Source organism: Rhinatrema bivittatum, chromosome 16 (assembly GCF_901001135.1).
Source record: "Rhinatrema bivittatum chromosome 16, aRhiBiv1.1, whole genome shotgun sequence".
NCBI classification, from domain to species: domain Eukaryota; kingdom Metazoa; phylum Chordata; class Amphibia; order Gymnophiona; family Rhinatrematidae; genus Rhinatrema; species Rhinatrema bivittatum.
Window position 1 is genome coordinate 29453881 of NC_042630.1, and position 19334 is coordinate 29473214.

The 19334-nt window shown below is 43.5% G+C and overlaps 1 protein-coding gene across 1 annotated transcript in view; it reads left to right on the forward strand.

Annotated features, from left to right (window-relative positions):
- The window catches only part of CDC42SE1 (CDC42 small effector 1), a 31644-nt gene extending 19062 nt beyond the window's left edge, over positions 1–12582 (forward strand). Inside the window, exons 3-5 of the mRNA XM_029580653.1 lie at positions 2016–2126; positions 5471–5558; positions 7566–12582. Of these exons, the coding sequence (XP_029436513.1) occupies positions 2016–2126; positions 5471–5545 (186 nt within the window). The 3' untranslated portion in view covers positions 5546–5558; positions 7566–12582. The remainder of the gene's footprint in view (positions 1–2015; positions 2127–5470; positions 5559–7565) is intronic.
- Positions 12583–19334: the final 6752 nt, after the last annotated feature.

The window sequence follows — 19334 nt, forward strand, 5'->3', positions numbered from 1 at the left end:
GATTTATTCCCCATTCCCAGAAGCTTAATCGGGACCAGAACTGGGCCCCGGCACCATGAACCTTTTTATTCCCAAATTCCTGGGGGATTTGTTTTCCATCCCCTTTGCCGTCTAACCCGGTCGAGGTGGCAGGGGTCCTTGTTCCGAGAGGCGCGCGCTTCCCTCTGGAGCCGGATCCGAGAGCACCTCTAGAGCCAGCCAGCGTGTGCCGCCGTGGAACGATGACTTGACTCCTGCTGAAGGCATCCCCAGTCCTTGCCGGGTCTGGGATCGGGACGCGGGGCTCTGGTCCAGATTCCTTATCCGGGCTGTGATTTGCGAGCTGTGTCTTGCGGCCTGTTTAAAATGGCGCCATGCTGGGACCAACCCGGATCCATTGAGCCCAGCATTCTGCCTCGAATGCGGCCAAATCACGCCACAAGTGTCCGGCAGAACTCAAGAGTCCAAGGCGCCATCCACTTGGGTTTGCTGGAAGCATTCTTCATTTCTGTCCTGGGTCAGTTATGTCATCTTTTTTGTATGCAGTCAGATGTCAGACTTAATGTTTTTGGAGCTTCAGTTGTTGTTACAGCTTGTTAGATAAAGAATATGCGGCTTTGAACTGAAAGCTCAGGACTGCAAAGATAGAAGCCTTCATTTTATAAGGCACGCTGGAGCGTTCGATCACCGACCATTTAGATGGCTGCTAAATATCCCTTGGTGTTTGCCAAAGGCACTGCCTGGTCATAGTCTCCTGTAGCCCAACTTTTGTGTTCTGCAAGTTGAAGGCATTGGTTGGTTTGTTTTTATTCTCTTTCTACTCATAGCTCAAAGCAATTTACAAAATAATCCCGTAAGACACAAAAGCCATAATATCATCAAATCCACAAGACAAGAGGACAACCTAAAAAAAAAACCCAATGTTGTATTTGCTGGAGAAACACATCCTGAGCTTAGTGTTCTAATTTCTCTCTGCAGTAATTGTGCGGATGTGAGCTCAGAAGTCCTTGCAACGGCAGTTCATACCTCCCAAAGGTCTTGCATTTTCCCCAGTGGCATTTTATCACTAGCAGGGACCTGTTAAGCAGCATCTAAGCAAAATCTGACAGCTGGCAAGAGCATGAAAGCAGAAAGCAGCAAGCCTCTCGATTTTTGGTGCTCTGATAATGAATTTCAGTGAGAGGTTGGGCTCTGGAGAACACGTGCAAGGCGGCTGCTTGCTGGCAGGACATCTGAAGCCCGGCACCAGCAAGTTGTGACACATGAAATATTACACACCGACGTGGAAGGTTCAGTGGCAATTTTAACCTTCCCCACAGTCTGCTCGCTCGCTCACAAAAAACTGATCTCTTGTGGCATTCAATCATTGTTGAAAATAGCCATCTCTTTTCAGGAGATACCAAATGTAAACTAATTCTGCGTTTTCATATCCTTGGAAGATGATGATGATTGTTCGCTCCGTATAGAGATGGAAGATGCCCACCCAGCGACTTTGGCTTGTCTCTTGGTCTCTTGTCCTTGTGCTGCTCCTCTGTGTGCGCTGATTGGAGGGCCGGGAGGTTTTGACATCTCCGTTTCTGGTGCCAAGACTCTTTGAGAGCAGAATTCAATTCTCTGGTTGTCCCTTTTAGCGCTGGGAGCAGGGGGTGGGTGGTTGATATGTTCAGTTTCTCTGAGTTCTTTGCAAGTTATGATGTCTGTGTGGCTTTTTTTTTTGTGTTGTTTTTTTTACTGCAGTAACTTAAAAAAAAAAATGCCCAGAGGTGCTGATTCATGTGGACGAGCTTTGGCGACCACACAGGTTCCTTCTTCGGGGTGTGTGCTATTTGAGAAAATACCGAGTCGCGTGGGAGAATATCAAAGTGTTGATTAACAATATTGTATTTTCCTGGCTATGTTGTTGTATGCAGGGCTGTGCAAGACGGTCAACGTGGGCTTAAAATTTCAGCCTCATTTGTTACTACTAAGAATCTGTCCCTTCCCTGAGAAAGACGGTCTCAGATGAACTCCCTTCTCTTTTTTTTGTTAAATTTCAGAAGAAGAGGAAGCGACGGATTGACCGTTCCATGATAGGAGAACCGATGAACTTCATTCACCTGACGCACATCGGGTCCGGAGACATGGGAGCTAGCGATGGCCTTCCCATGGTAGGGTGGTGGTGGTGGTTGGGGGGGGAGGGTGTGTCTGTTTTATTTCTGTTGTGGAAGTGAAGTTCTGACTAAAGGAAGCCTGAGATTTTTCCAGCAAATAATTGTGTGTTAGACTTTAGCGTTGGTCTTCTAAATACCACAGAGGAAGGTGACAAAGTCAGAAAGGACCCATCCATCTGTAGAGATGGGAGGGGAGGGGCACACTTGGGGCTGATGTGGAGGGCAGTGATTCGCTCAACCAATTCAGAAAATACATTAAAACCTTTTTATTTAATTTAGTCTATGGTTGGTTTGTTTTATCATTTAACTCTTGTGTTCATTGTCTGTTTTGACTCAATATTTCCTATTTTTTGAACCATTGTAATATATTTTAATTTTTTTATTTTAATTGTATGTTTTATCTATTTTTTACTGTTTTGTTTTTTTTTAATTGTGTGTGAAGTTTTTTTCACCACCTAGGCCTTTTAGCGTTAGGCGGTTTATAAATCTAAATGAACTTTCAACCTTTTACATTTTAAGTAAAATCCATGGGCGAAGAGGCCGATGTTGGGTTGAGAATGGGGAATTGATCTACCCAAAGTGGAAGAACTGAAAGGGGGCAGACTATATGCCTCAGTTTGGTCTGTGTCTGCCGTGATTTACTATGCAACTAGGTTCGGCAGAGAGAAATACCAAAAGAAAAGCCCAAATCTGTAACTTGTGGAGGTTTTTCCTTGACCTGAGCCTTTCCTCCTGCTCCTCTGTACTTTCAGGGCTGGGATCTGGCACCAGGAGCCTCCTTCATTAGTCACTCCCTGAGGACGTTCTCCTTACGTTATCACCTCCCCTTTCTGTCCAACATAACCTAGTGACTGTCCTGGGACAGGGGCTCCTTCAGGAATCCTGCAAACACGGGCGCTGGATCCAGCCACCAGGGGTCGCTCATGAGCACTGACTGCGGACAAACCCCCCTCCCCTGGGGGCCGTGAATGGTTACCACGTCCCTGCCCAGAAACTCCGCTAAGCCCGAGGCCAGAGGAGAAGATGTTTGTGGAAGGTCACACCAGTGATTACATAGTGAAGAGGGGAAAGCTGATCAGAGTCTCTTGTTCTAGCCACCAAGTTCCACTGCAGGCCCAACCTGCACTACCACTGAACATGATATAACATTATTTCAGGAATGCACTAGACAGAGGCTGCCAACAGGCAGTACCGCTCTGTGCCAGTTATGTCTGTTGTGGGTTGTTGTTTTTTTCATGGTTTTAACTACACCGGAAAAAAATCTGAAGTCCTTAGCATCAGTAACAAATTCTTCAGCTGAAGTTGCATCTGTTTTGTCAGTAAGGGATACTTCAGAAGTTACTGTAATTCTGCTTGGGAGTAGCTGGGCCCATGTGGGGCAGTCCGAAAGGCAGAGAATGGTTACAGATGTCCAGAACTTGAGTCTCCCTCAAGAATTGCTCTTGTGACATCTCCTATAAAAGGGGACTATTTTCTTTGAAAGTCTCAACTATGTTTTAGGGGTGAGAGGAGGTGCATGACAGCGACCTCCCTAGAATTTATGTAGACGGGCCAACTTCAAAACCATTTCCCAGTCAGATCCTTCCTCTTAATCTCTCCTCTCTCCATCTCCTTCCTCCCTTACCCCGTTTCTCTCTGTGTTCTGTTGGGGGTTTTTTTGTTTGTTACTCTGTACTAGGCCGTCACATGGGCCAGAGAAATTTTGGAACAGGGGACTTGTCTCCTTGAGAACCATGTGGGATGTTTATGATTAGATTTGCCAGGACAGTTAACTTTTTTTTAAAGTGTGGTGTGGAAAAAAACAAAACAGGAACTGTAGCAATGCAGCCACAAAGCATAGACAAGACCCACGTGGGTGTTTGGGCTGCTGGGCTTGTGGAGAAGGACCTGAAAAGCTCAGCTAAGTCATTTAGCAGACATCCTCCTATGAGCATTACCAGCAGCAGAAATGCGAAGGGCCCTCTTATGACGATAAGAGTGCACTACTTTGTCTTCTCTTGTTTTATAGCCATTTATACATCGATATGCACACAGGGCTTGCTTAAAATCCATGTAGCTTGGTCTGTGGAAGCATTGGGTTATGTGTTTTGCAGAAATACTTATGAGGCCATTTTATTGGCATGGCGCTCCTGTTCTCTTTTTTTTTTTTTTTTTTTATCAGGATACATTGGCGCATGCCCTGCAGGTTTCAGGGAGCTCTTTGTTTTAGGCCGTGCAGCACTAGAATTTGTATTCATAGGATACTTGGGTTGATTTTGGGGGTCAAACTGTCCTTCGCTAGGGATGAGGAGGATGTCGTTCCAATCTGTGAATTCTCTTTGCCAGGCTGCACCCATGGAGCAGTGTGAAGACTTGAAATGTGCTTCATCTTTCTATGGGTTCATTGGCACAGTCCATGCAATAGGAAAGTCGCCTGCTGTGCTGCATAACCCCACACTCGATTTGCCATGGCAGGGCTCCTGTCCTCCTATAAGAGCTTAAGTTTTGCTTAATCAAAGGGGAGGGGATGGGAGATACCTACCGAACCTGATAATAACTCAGTTTGGGCTTGGATTTGAAGAGGCGAATAATTAAATCCAAATCCATAGATCATGTTTTGGGGTTGTTGTTTTTTTTGCTAGAACTTACAATAAGTCTAAGCTCGTTCTCGGAATACACGTTTCCACTTGCACGTTCAGAAAATGTTAACATAACTTGGAATGCGGGATGGCTGGTGAGGCGTTAGATTGCAGACGTGTGCGATTTACCCTGTGCAAGTGAAACCTGTATAGTTTGATTTTTCAAGGAACAGTCCGGGGTCATGACAGCCAAAAAAAACCCCCCAATCGAGATCTGGGAACCTGGCCAAAACGTAGAGCTGGTGCACCAGCGATTTGAAATGAAATCCATTAGAGAACCGACTGGATGTGGGGGTGACTGAGAGTCAGACTGCCCCAAGTCTCGGGTTGTGCAGAGCTGTGATCAGATTTGGGGAACGAGCTTTAATGCCCTCCCTGCCTTGAAGCTCCTATCTCGCATCATGCAGGAGGCGCTCGTTAATGGGCCCAGATACACCCCGCCCCCCCTCCCCTCAGTCTCACCCTCCCCTCCCCCTCACCCCCACATCCAGTCCGTGTCTCCAGGGCTGGTTCAGACCCGTGTTATTAAAATGAGGCTCGCAGGGATGCAGAACCTGCCGTTTTTATATAACTGCCTGGGCAAAGTAGCAGCAGTTTTGTCTTTCAGGAAAAATAATCATTAGGTATGGTGTTTGGTACACAACATATTTTTCCACTGTTCAGCTCTAAATAAGACCAGGTTAGGTGACTTGACGTGTTTTGTTTTCTGTAATCTGCTTGCAGGCAGGTGCTGTTCAAGAGCAGATGAGGTCTAAGGGTGGGCGCGATCGACAATGGAACAGTGCCAGAGTTTTGTAGCTGTATGGAGCAAGTAAGTTTTTAATTTTTTTTGGTTAAATATATTTAAAAAAAAAAAAATCTGTGTTAAACTATGACTTAGCTGAGCTGAGAATCTGCTCGGTCCCACGTGCACAAGAGACCGGATGGGGGTTTATTTAAGCGGTGGCTCGAGAAAAGAAAAAAAAAAGCTGGCGAGTGGAGGATTCGTCCAGCATTGCTTCAGGTCCAAGCTTAGACCGTGAACCCTCTGGGGACAGGGAACCAGTTATGGTGCCTGAACATAATCCACCACTTTGACGTGCCCGAAAGGCGGAGTATAAATCAAATAGAGAATAATCACGGACGTCCGGCAACTGCACGGATTGCAAAAAAAACATGTTTCTTTTGATCCTATATTAGGGTTGTTGCGAAGATTCGGTAAAGGGAGATACTTCGTTCGGTACCTGTCGATTTCTCGCCGTGTAAATGCACGCGTTAAGTTGCAGAAATCAAGAGATCACGCACCTAGGCTGTAAAATTCAGTTCTGTCCCGGGCACTTCCTTGGCGGGGTTAAGATCATATTCCTTCTGTGTCCCCCCCACAATCTCGTCGGTGTGCACGATGATGTCTGTCTGTCTGTCTATCGCCACACACTCCAGGTGTGTTGCTGGCTTGACCAAGAATGTTAATTCTCTGCCTCTTCCTGCTGACAGGCAAAGTGCATTTTGGTTTTGCTTGATTTTATTTTAGATAAGCCAAAATTCAACCTTGCCTTGTTCTTGGCATTGTTTTTGCACCAAAATCTAAAGCCCAAGGTTGAGATGAGCAGAGGAGCCTATAATAATAATTAGTTCAGTTGCTTATCTACTGCACCTGACTGTTAGACATCACACACCTGCTACCTCCATGCAGCCACCCAAGCACCGATGTTTTCTGACCTCTAATGCTCTGAATCTGGATGCGGGCTGCAATCTGAGTAAAAGATTGCGAGTGTGTTGTGCTCCTACCTGTGTTGTAACGTGTCACAAGTAGCTCTAAATCAGGAAGAGGAAGCCCGATTTATAACATTCGAACACCCCGAAAACATTATGAAGTGTAGACCCGCTTACAAAGCACTGGGGACCTGCTGTAATGACTGGGCCATACAATCCAAGGCTGTACTATACACATTTTCAGGCCGATTCAGTAAAGTCCGCGGGTGAACGCCCGCTCTCCTGGCGCGAGCATAGGCCACTCGCCTGTGCGTGTGATGCAGTATTTAAATTAGGTCCGTCGGTAGAAACGGGCAAAAGGAGGCGCTAGGGACACTAGTGCGTCCCTAGCGCCTTCTTTTGCCCCGGAGCGGCGGCTGTCAGCGGGTTTGACAGCCAACGCTCAATTTTGCCGTCGTCGGTTCTCGAGCCCGCTGACGGCTATGGGCTTGGAAACCGGACGCTGGCAAAATTGAGCGTCTGGTTTTCGACCCGACAGCCGCCGGCCGACTTCAAAATTTATTTTTTTTTTTACTTTTTTAACCCTTCGGGACCTCCAACTTAATATCGCCATGATATTAAGTCGGAGGGTGCACAGAAAAGCAGTTTTTACTGCTTTTCTGTGCACTTTCCCGGTGCCCGAAGAAATTAGCGCCTACCTTTGGGTAGGCGCTAATTTCTGAAAGTAAAATGTGCGGCTTGGCTGCACATTTTACTTACTGAATCGCGCGGGCATAACTAATAGGGCCATCAACATGCATTTGCATGTTGAGGGCGCTATTAGGTTCGGCGGGTTGGACGCGCGTTTTCCGCCCCTTACTGAATAAGGGGTAAGGGAAAACGCGCATCCAATGACAGGTTAACAGTGCGCTCCGTCTGAGCGTGCTGTACTGTCTCGGCCTGTTTGAGAGGTTGTGTTTATGCCACTACAGTCTCTCTAATTTTGTATTTTTTCAAGTATGATTTTTTTTTTAATCGCTAGGAAGCGCAAAAGAGAGAGTCCTTAACAATTCCTCTAATGCATGAAATTTCTTTGAAATGAAACAAGTGAAAAAAAATTAATTTCCTGCTTTCTTTCTTTTGGCAGGTCACAGGCTCACTTCAAACTACTGTCTACAAGCAGGAAGAAAAACAATGTCAAAAAGGGCTTTAGTCTCTTGGCAAAGGCAGACATACTGATCTAAAACATGATTTATTTTCCTGAAACAAGTTTTTTCTTCAGCATTTAATAAGATCGATTCACTGAATGTGCACTCTATTTTATTTTATTTTTTTTTATACTGAATAATGGCAAAAAAAAAAAAAAAAAAGCTCTGTGTGTGTATATATTTAATGGGCCTTTTCCCAAGTGAGTTTCACAAGCCTCATTTCATTGTTTGGGTACTTTTTTATTTGTGACTGTATGTTCAAACTAACAGCTTATATACTGGCGTAGCACAGAGGGCCTAGTTTTATAGTTTGAAGTGACAGAGAGCATTTCTTGCTGAATATAGATTCTACCCAGAGTCGAAACCTATGCTAAATGTTAAGCCATATAGTCCTCGCCTGAAACAGTAAATACCCAGTCTGACAGAAAAAACCAGAATAATCTTTCTCAGGGCAAGGCCACGGGAGGACACACACATTGCCATTCAGCAGCCTTGTGATACATCCGGAAATAAGCAGCAGGGCCCACCGGCAGCCCCGTCGTTCTGCTGTTTGTGTGTTAACATGTTTACGGTGCACGTAAGGGTGGGCTGCGTTCCCTCGGCAGACCTAAGTGTTGGGGTGCTGCTACCCATTCACCTTTTTAAAGCCCCAAGCAATGCAAAGCACAGAATGGAGAGAGGCTTTTTTTTTTAATTTTAAATAAGGACAGCGTTTCAAATGCGCCACAGCGTGTGTGCGCATGAGGACTGATAATGTCAGCGGCGCAGGCAACCAGAATTTGAACAGTTTGTTTTGGGTTTTCTTTGTCCAGCGTGATTAAGGGGTTAGCCTGGGAGGGGTGTGGATTGCCATTTTTCTGTTTCCTGGTAGCAAGTCTTAGTTTTATTTTGCAGCCAAACTGGCACCGACCCAGATTCTCGTCTTTCCCTCACCACACACCGTGGGGAAAGGCTTAGGCGCTTCCTGTTCCGTGCTGCTAATAAATCTTCATCCAGGCTCGAGATCGTGCTCTGGTTTATAAGACTTCCAAAGAATCTTTTTAGCCGAGCTTGGAATAATTTTTCCTCCGGTAGCGCGCGCACTCTCTCTTAAGTGTAATGGCCTCAAACCTGCTTGGTGGGTTTGGTTCTGAATCCCAGACCAATATTTAGGCTTCAGCTTGCTCTGAAAACCAAAGCTGGCTCCAAGGCTTGGTGATGGGAGGAGCGCTCTTCAACCCATGCAGCCTCGGGGTGAAAGCTGGATCCTAAGGTCCAGAAGACGCTTGCTAAACTTACCTAATCACACTAGAAGAAGGATGAGTTCTTCTTTTGTCTCTAGCCTTTCTCTAACCGAATCGGCTTCACCTTCAGACTGGCCTGGTCTTTGTCAGACGGAAGACCCTTCGTTCTGTGCTCAAACGTAGGATGAAGCTGTGCCAAACCTCGTGCTTAATGAAAAGCAGAGTACAACTTGGCTTGATGAGAGAGTGCTAAGGCACGGGGGGTCCTGAATAGCCACAGACAGGTCTGGTTTTCAGGATCTCCACAATGAATATGCATGAGGTATATTTGCATGTACTACTTCCATTGCAGGCAAATACATCTCATGCCTGTTCAGTGTGGATTGCCGTAAAACCAGATCTGTTGGTGGCTCTTGAGAACTGGAGTTGGTCACCCCTGTTCTAAGGGACCCAATGGGCCTTTAAGACCTGTCTGACCTTGAATGACCACTGAATCTGGATAGCTAAAATGCAGTCGAATGTCGTATCACATAAAAAAATACAGGCTTGTAGGGTTTTTAATATTTTTTTTACATTCAATTAAACAAAAGAATGAATTAAGCAAAACCGTGTCCCCAGTTACTGTAGAGATTGCTGAAGTTTCCATAACAAGATACCTGAATTTCAAGAAACAGGTCAAAACTGCTTTCTGTTTCTACCTCTTGCAAGCATTCTCATGATTTGCTGCTGGAGCTATGCGTCTTTGATTTAATAAGATCTTTTTAAGTTACTAAAAATGTCAGCATGCTACCAACAAGGTGAAATATTTTACTCCAGCTCAGTGTTAATCCCTGAATGCTTTCCAAAGAGACCCACTTTAAAGTCAGAACTTGTGCATTTAAAAATCTAGCAAAGTTTCAGCAAGTTAGTCGGTCAACTTTTGTGGTAGACTAAAGGTAGCCGGAGAAATTTAATGCATGGCATTGTCTGATTTGGATTCCTGCTGTAAGGTATCCTGACACCACCACTATACTGGTGTGGGGAAAAAGACAGCTATTTATTTTTAAAATCTCAGTTCTGTAACGGCACATTCCTCCAGCAAAGACGGTATTTTCCTTAAGCTTTGTAAAGTTCAGTCCTCGATGCCTCGCGCATCCAGTCCTCAGATAACCGTGGTTTCTGGGAGTACGAGTCATGTACTTTAATAGGGGACTTCACTATTTTAGCAAAAAGCAGGGAAAAAGAAGTATTGCGCCTCTTTCTTTTCTTCCAAGCAGACCACCGCCCATTCTGATCACGAGTAGTCTGATGATGGCAGCTTGAGTTTAGTTAAAACAGACTCTGGAACTACAAAAGCTTTAGAAACGGCTTTAGTGTGGGGCCATTCCCAGGGCCCGATTTTAACGTTATGGCGCCCATAGGCTGAAAACGTTTGGCTCTGGAAATCAAAGAATGGCAGAGTCCCGGTTTTTGGGCGCCTTCAGAATTTGGTATCCTACCGTAGGCACCTGCCTGGGCCTAAACCTGATACCAATATTGTGCATGGTCAACAGTAAAATAATGACTGTCGTTCCCCCCCGGGACACGGTGGTACAGGGGTTCCCTGGCTAAGGGCTTGTTGCCTACACGAGTTAACAATCAAGATCGAAAAGCAATGGCCTGTAAATCGGTGAAACGTTTCAGTGGACAATTTTATTCACAAAGCCACCCAGGGTTGCAAGTCACAGCCCTCCCAATACATCCACAGGAACCCTCTGGCTTAAGCTGAGCCCAGCGGGCAGTTTAGAAAAGCTGCTTCTTCAACAGAATATAAATTCTGATTTCACTTTTTTTTTCTTCTCAATTTCGTTGCTAAATTTACCTTGGCTTCAGGGACTATTGTAGAATAGAATAATGGCTCCAGTATTTCCAAAGTCTGAACACTGAGGTTGTCCTGAAGGAATGCTTGTCAGAATTTCCACCCACCTTTCTTGGAATGATTTATTAAAATATAGGTTTTTTTTGCCTTTTTTTTTTTCTTCTCCTGTTGCTTTAAGCACACTTATAGATATGTGCTAGATAGAGTTTAAATAATTTTGGGGTTGCCTCAGAGATGAGGTCTGCGTTAGGCTTACTGTTTTAAGATCCTGCCATTCACTTTTACTTCAGTATCTATATGCATCAAGGCTAGAAATTTACATAAATTACTTGTTAACTACTGGCATTCATGTTGGCTAAGAATCAGGTATCTCTTCATGATGGTGCATGCAGCATTTTCAGCTGTACTAACAATACGTCTTTAACACTGCAGAAAATAGTTTAACTGAAACCGGTGCTTCATTTCAAACCCAATATTCATTTTCAACAGCACTGGTAAATAATTGATTTCCTGCAATGTTGCGTACTCCACAAATCTATCAGTGTAAAGCGATTTCTTAGCTTGTTCTGCCATTCAAATCTTCAGGTGCATAAGTGATGAAATAGCAAGAAAATGTTGGAATTATTTCAAGTGGCAGGCCATATAGCACTGCTTATGTGGACAGGAGCTGAGGCCATTGCTGAGATATGGGGATTCTTCAGTCAGCATCTCGCATCACTTAATTTTGGCAGAAAATTGATCCCAATCTACTGCTGTTTTGCTTGCTAAGCGCTTCACCCTCCAAGCTGTAACAGTCTTGGGCTACAGGGACACAATACTGTTTTCTTGGGTGCTATGCTCGCTCTTAAATACATCATTCAGTCGGCTTACTTGCAAAGCTGTGCAAAAAAAATGACTTTTTTTTTAAATAAAAATCTAAAATTTTTAAAGCAATTTTTAATTAGTAATTTGAAATGTAAATTTCTAGTTATTATACAAATTGCATATAGTATAGATTTCACAGCTGGCCTGTTGAAATATCACTGTGATGAAGTAGCTGGACTATTTCTGTGAAATATGTGTGTTTTGGGAGCAGCAGATTTTATGTATAGAAGATGCTATCATACTGATCTAGCATAGAGTAACCATGGGTTTAATTGCTTATTGTATCCCTCTTATGATTCCCAATCCATTGATTGCTATTTATCATGTTACTTCTGCTGTAGGGCGACACCTAACTAGATTGCAATGTGCCATCATTTCACTGCTAGATTGGATAGTGTCTTTGGACTTTGGTTCTAAGGAATATTATTGAATTGCTTACATATGCTGAAGAAACCGTACAAAAGTCAAAAGATTCTGTCAAAATTCTTTGATGATAAATGTCTCTGTGAATTTTAATGGTAGGAAGTCGGCTTACTCCCTTTTTCATTGTTCACAACTCCCTCTCACCTGCTTTCTCTCCCTCTCAGACCCACCTTACTGATCTGCTGTAAGATCTAAAGATTATGCCACACAACATCCAAAGGTAGTGGGGACTTAAGCTACGTTTGTCCTTAAATGATGAGGTTTGATGCCAGTTTTGCTTGTGAGATGTAATTTAATTCATACATTTCTAACAAGATTGCACAGTAGGAACAAAAATATCTACAAACTATGTGGTAGATGGGCCAATAATTTACTGATCACAGCAAGACGCCAAGTTGCATCAGACCTGATTAACGATGAGCCTGGTTTTTAATTAAATGTGTAAGTAAATTATCTGGATCATCAAAACACACTTGTGTTACTGAGTGGAAATCCTTCACCACTTCTGTTACTTGCAAATAAGTTTTTGTTGAGTTTGGAAGTCTGATTTATCATCCGTCCAAAACCTGTAAGCACATTTTTCAATAAATATTCTTTAAAAAAAAAAAATCTGTACGTGCTTTTTTTAATATTTTCAAAAAAATTAATTTTAGGGGTTAAGGAATGAACGGAGGCAGCTGGCGCCGCTCCCACCGCCCCACACTGGACCTCTTCCGTTTGAAAGGGCACGCTTGGTTCAAAGAAGGCTCGCATGCACATGACACCGCTCCCTCTCCCGCCTACGCGCCACCAGCCACGATCTTCTCTCCGCAGCGCGCGACGCTGACGCTTCGGCAGCCTCCGCCTCGGCGCTTCACTTGCCCACAAGATGCCTCGAGAGCAGCAGCTTTAAACGCCCTTTCCTCACTTTATTCCACACAATTCAGCCTTTCATCCTTAAATTTGTTAATGCCAGGCACTGTGGTGGTGGTTTTTTTTTTTACAGGGAAAGTTGTTGCCCAGCCCAGCTCAGCCCAGCCATCCCCTCCTGTGGTCTCGCTTTTACAAATAAATACGCTGGGGGAAGGGAATAAGAGGGGCTAGTGAGGAATTGCAAACCCTGCTGCCCCTGGCAAGGCTGGGCCCCGTGCGCCCACCATGAACTGACCACCAGACTCCAGCCACGCACTCACCCTAGTGCGTTGCACCCATCCTTAAGAACATTAAGAAATTGCCATGCTGGGTCAGAACCATGGGTCCATCAAGCCCAGCATCCTGTTTCCAACAGTGGTCAGTCCAAGTCACAAGTACCTGGCAATTACCCAAACACCAAGAAGATCCCATGCTAATGATGCAATTAATAGCAGTGGCTATTCCCTAAGTAAACTTGATTAATAGCAGTTAATGGACTTCTCCAAGAACTTATCCAAACCTTGTTTGAACCCAGCTACACTAACTGCACTAACCACATCCTCTGGCAACAAATTCCAGAGCTTAATTGTGTGTTGAGTGAAAAATAATTTTCTCTGATTAATCTTAAATGTGCTACTTGTTAACTTCATGGAGTGCCCCCTAGTCTTTCTATTATCCGAAAGAGTAAATAACCAATTCACATCTACTCATTCAAGACCTCTCATGATCTTAGAGACTATTATATCCCCCTCATCCGTCTCTTCTCCAAGCTGAACAGCCCTAATGTCTTCAGCCTTTCCTCATAGGGGAGCTGTTCCATCCCCTTTATCATTTTGGTTGCCCTTCTCTATCACAACTATATCTTTTTTGAGATGCAGTGACCAGAATTGTACACAGAATTCAAGGTGTGGTCTCACCATGGAGCGATACAGAGGCATTATGACATTTTCCATTTTATTCACCATTCCCTTCCTAATAGTTCCTAACATTGTTTGCTTTTTTGACTGCTGCAGCACACTGAGCCGATGATTTTAAAGTATTATCCACTATGATGCCTAGATATTTTTCCTGGGAGGTAGCTCCTAATATGGAACATAACATTGTGTAACTACAGCATGGGTAATTTTGTATCATCTGCAAATTTGATTACCTCATTTATCATATCCCTTTCCAGATCATTTATAAATATATTGAAAAGCACCGGTCCAAGTACAGATCCCTGAGGCACTCCACTGTTTATCCTTTTCCACTGAGGAAATTGACCATTTAATCCTACTCTCTGTTTCCTGTTTTTAACCAGTTTGTAATCCATGAAAGGACATCACTTCATATCCCATTACATTTTAGTTTTCTTAGAAGCCTCTCATGAGGGAATTTGTCAAACACCTTCCGAAAATCCAAGTATACTATATCTACCGGTTCAATTTTATCCACATATTTATTAACTCCTTAAAAAAAGTGAAGCAGATTTGTGAGGCAAGACTTGCCTTGGGTAAAGCAAACCATGTCTTTCTATATGTTCTGTGATTTTGATGTTTAGAACACTTTCCACTATTTTTCCTGGCACTGAAGTCAGGCTCATTGATCTATAGTTTCCTGGATCACCCCTGGAGCCCTTTTTAAATATTGGGGTTAGATTGGCCACTCTCCAGTCTTCAAGTACAATGGATGATTTTAATGATAGGTTACAAATTTTAACTATTAGATCTGAAATTTCATTTTTTAGTTCTTTCAAAACCCTGGTGTGCATACCATCTTGTCCAGATGATTTGCTACTCTTTAGTTTGTCAATCTGGCCTACTACATCTTCCAGGTTCACAGTGATTTGGTTCAGTTCATCTGACTCATCACCCTTGAAAACCGTTTCCGGCTGCACAAGCAAAAACAAGATTTACATTTCAGGAGTTAAACTGATACAGTTTAAGCAGTATAGAAAGTCATTCTAGGATAGTATTCAGTAGCAGTAAGAAAAATATATTTATTTATACATTACATCCTGGGTTGCCCATACACAAAAAAAAATGAATCAGCAGATTGGTCAGGTCAATACATTTATTATTAATCCACAGAGTATTTTCCTTTGCTTTTTAAATGTGTAGACGTATGGGGGTCTTAGCCTTGATTATACACTATTCTTTGAAAGGCTGAGGTAGTTTTTGTATTATATGTTTATTATTGCTGTTCATTTACAATTCTGGCTGCATTAATTGTACGAATGAATAAATAAAGGGTCAGATTAAGTTTACATACTCTGTGTGGGGTCCAGGCAGCAGCAGCACTGTGGTATACTCATCACACAGAGATATTTACCTGTAAAGTGTTAACCTATTTTAATAAGCATAATTAGTTTGCTATTTTGAAGCCTGATGTTTCCCTCCAATATTCATTAAACATGGGAAGAATCTTTTTTTTTTTTTTTTTTTTTTTTTTTTTGTGATTACACCAAAATGCAATCCTCGCTAGCGACCTATTCTGTCTCATCAATAGAGAACAGTATGGATACAATGAGGGCCTGATTTTCAAAAGCATTTACCAGTGTACGTGGGCTTTTGAAAATTGCTATAATATATGCCATTGAATTGTCCATAAGATTTGCTCACAGAAGTGCCCTTTACGGGTGCAAATGGCTATTGAAAATTGCTACGATTACATGTGCAGCTCCTTTGAAAATTCACCTGTATGTTTGCAGCTGCCTGCCACTAGCACTGTAAGACAGTTTGTTCTTGAGTTATAACCTGAGCGTAGGTGCCAGCTCTGTGGGTGCAGAGGGTGCTTGAGCACCCCCACTATTGAGCAAATTCCTTCACTGGGCCCAGGGAGGGGTCATTTTTTAGGTTGAGCTTAGCACCCCCAATCATTTTGAATAGGTTGGCTCCTATGAACCCGAGAACACACTTTACCATCTTTTGACTCGCCCAAATGAAGCAGGCCCTAGCTATAAATGTCTTATGGAGGGACGGCTAGGAAAAGTTTGGCTTGTAAAGATGATAGAAAGATCTGCAACATGGTGGACTAGAAAAAAAAAAAGTCAGGAGTGTTCTAAGAAAGCTCGAGGAGTGGTCAAGTATTTGGCAACTAAAATCCACTGCATAAAGAAGAGGAGAGTGATGGCAGAAAAAGAGCGTATGGCCTGTCTAGTCTCCATCCACACAACTAATTCCTCATAGATCCCAGTCTTTATCCCATTATTTCTTGAATTCAGATACTGTTTTCACTGGGAGGTCATCCATGCATCCACCACCTCTCTATAAAGAAATATTTCCTAAGATTACTCCTGAGTCTGCCCCCCTTTCACCCTCGTTTTAGAGGTTTTCCATTGAAAGAGACTGCCCTCCTGTGCATGGAAACCTTTGAGATATTTGAATGTCTCTATCATATCTCGCCTTTCCTCTAGGATACACATGTTTAGATCTTTAAGTCTATCCCTATATTCTTTAAAATGAAGACCACTGCCCATTTCAGTAGCCACCCCCTGGACAGACTCCATCCTGTTTATATCCTTATGAAGGTGCGGTCTCCAGAATTGTGCACAGTATTCCCAGTGAGGCCTCACCAGAAAGCTATCCAGGGGCAACATCACCTCCCTTTTCCTGCTGACCAGTCCTCTCCCTATGCAGCCAAGCATCTTTCTGGCTTTTGATATTGCCTTATCCACCAGTTTGCCCACCTTAAAATCATCAGATACTATCACCCCATGATCCTGTTCTTCTTTCAAGCTTAGAAAAAATTCCCTCTCTCTACTGTCCCTCTCCTAAATGCATTACTCTACATTTTTTAGTATTAAATCTTATCTGCAAGACCCTAGAACATTCCTCGAGCTTTGCTAGATCCCGCCTCATGTTTTCCACATCTTCCTGGCCATCTACTCAGTTCCAGATGTTGGTATAATCGGCAAAAAGACAAACTTTTCCTGACAATCCTGCAATGTCACTGACGAAAGTATTGAAAAGAAGCGGTCCAAGGACTGATCCCTGAGGCATACCACTCGTAATGTCCCCCCTTCCCCGAGTGAATTATGTTTACCACTACACTTTGTTACCTTCCACGCAACCAGTTTTTAACCCAGTCAGTCACTCTAGGGCATTCAATTTATTTATAATGGTCCTCTGTGGAACCCTCTCACAGGCCTTATTAAAATCCAAGTACACTGCGTCTAGCACTCTCACATGATCCAGCTCTCTGGTCACCCAATCTAAGGAAATGATCAGATTCATTTGCCAAGACTTACCTCTGCTAAAACCAGGCTGCGTCGGATCTTGTAAGCGGTTGGATTCCAGAAACTGCCCTAGCCTCTGTTTTAGTACCACAATAAATGAACCCAAAAGAGAAATATAACAATATAGCAAAAAGAATTCTGCTTGAGAATCGATGGAAACGTATTCAATAATTTAAGAAACAAAGTTATTATAATGTTTCATTGACCTTCATAGTGACACCTTAGAACCTCATCAATTTAATTAGATGGCTAATGTTCAAAGGAAGCGTCAACAATATAATCATCGGTCAAAGTAGTGCCTGAAAAGATTTTTTTTTTTTTATATGCAAGTAAAAAATATTTGAGAACTGAATGCCACACTTATCTGAGAGCAGCTCGTCAATGTTCACAAGTTGACTGTTTAATAAATTGGAAAAATGGAGTGCAACATGTCAGAGTGTCTCAGGCTGTCAGAGGGTTTTTTTTTCACCTGGCCTCGATTATGGATGAAACCATAAGACAAAACTGAATCGGATTGTCTTGAAAAATTGGTCCCTGCTGTAACAACCCCCGACCCCACCCTCGAGGAAAAGGAGTTGCCAAAGGTCCCCCCCATCAGAAGATGATGCAGATTCGTGTTTCATGGCCTGCACGGCCAATCTGGGGCCTCTCTAAGCACCGTGCCTGGATGTTGCGCTATCTTCTGGTGACCATGGGGCCACAGCGGAAATGCATGGAGTAATTTCTCTTACGACCAGGCCTGAACTAGCACATCTACGCTGAGAGCTTAAGCATCCCTTGTCCGACTGTAAAATCTCTCCACTTTTGCATTATAAGAAATGCCATACTGGGTCAGACAAAGGGTCCATCAAGCCCAGCATCCTGTTTCCAACAGAGGCCAAACCAGGCCACAAGAACCTGGCAAGTACCCAAACATTAGATGGATCATGCTACTATTGCTTATTAATTACTGTAACAGCACTTAATGGATTTAACCTCCAAGAACTTATCCAAACCTATTTTAAACCTAGTAACACTAACTGCTGAAACCACATCCCCTGGCAATGAATTCCAGAGTTTCACTATGCGCTGAGTGAAAAAGAATTTTCTTCGATTAAATGAGCTACTTCCTAACTTCATGGAATGCCCCCTAGTCCTTCTATTATCTGAGAGAGTAAATAACCAATTTACATTAACTTGTTCAAGTCCTTTCATGATTTTGTAGACTTCTATCATATTCCCCCCGCCCCCTCAGTCATCTGTTCTCCAAACTGAACAGCCCTAACCTCTTCAGCCTTTCCTCATAGGGCAGCTGTTCCATGCCCCTTATCATTTTGGTTGCCCTTCTCTGCACTTTCTCCAGGGCAGCTATATTCTTTTTGAGATGCGGTGACCAGAATTGCACACAGTATTCAAGGTGCGGTCTCACCATGGAGTGATACAGAGGCATTATGACATCCTCTGTTTTATTTGCCATTCCCTTCCTAATAATTCCTAACATTGTTTGCTTTTTCGCTCGCCACAGCACACTGGGCCAGCGATTTCACTATGATGCCTAGATCTCTTTCCTGGATGGTAAACTCCTAAGATAGAACCTAACATTCTTGCGAGCCGCCATTAGATCCAGGAAGGTACACACCCCCCCAACGATCCACGATAAGACAAAAGACTTCGGGAGCCAGTTCCCATTCTCCTGGATCCAACTCCTGACAACTGAGATAATCTGCCAGCACGTTGTCTACTCCTGCTACATGGGAGGCTGACAGAGACTGTAAATAACGTTCTGCCCACAGTAGAAGGACTTCCATTTCCAGAGAGACTGTTCGACTTCGAGTCCCTCCTTGATGATGGTCTGACATAACTCTAATGCCTTTCCTGCCAACCTTGTCTGCGAACTGAAGGCAGGCTAGTCGAATCGCCTGTGATGGACCAAGCCACCTATTTGGGAGATCTCTGCCCTTGCACCACCAACTCCTGACACACTTGTTGAATGGAGGGCACTGACAGATGGAAACAGATATCCTGAAGCAGAGAGCGGTGCTCTTGAAGCGTTGCAGCAACGTACGCTCAGCTGCGTTACGCTCCATTCTTCCAGTGAACATCGAAGAGTTGCTCTCAGATAAGTGCGGCATTCAGTTCTCAAATATTTTTTATTTGCATCTCAAAAAAACCCAAAAAAACTTTTCAGGCACTACTTTGACCGATGATTATATTGTTGACGCTTCCTTTGAACATTAGCCATCTAATTAAATTGATGAGGTTCTAAGGTGTCACT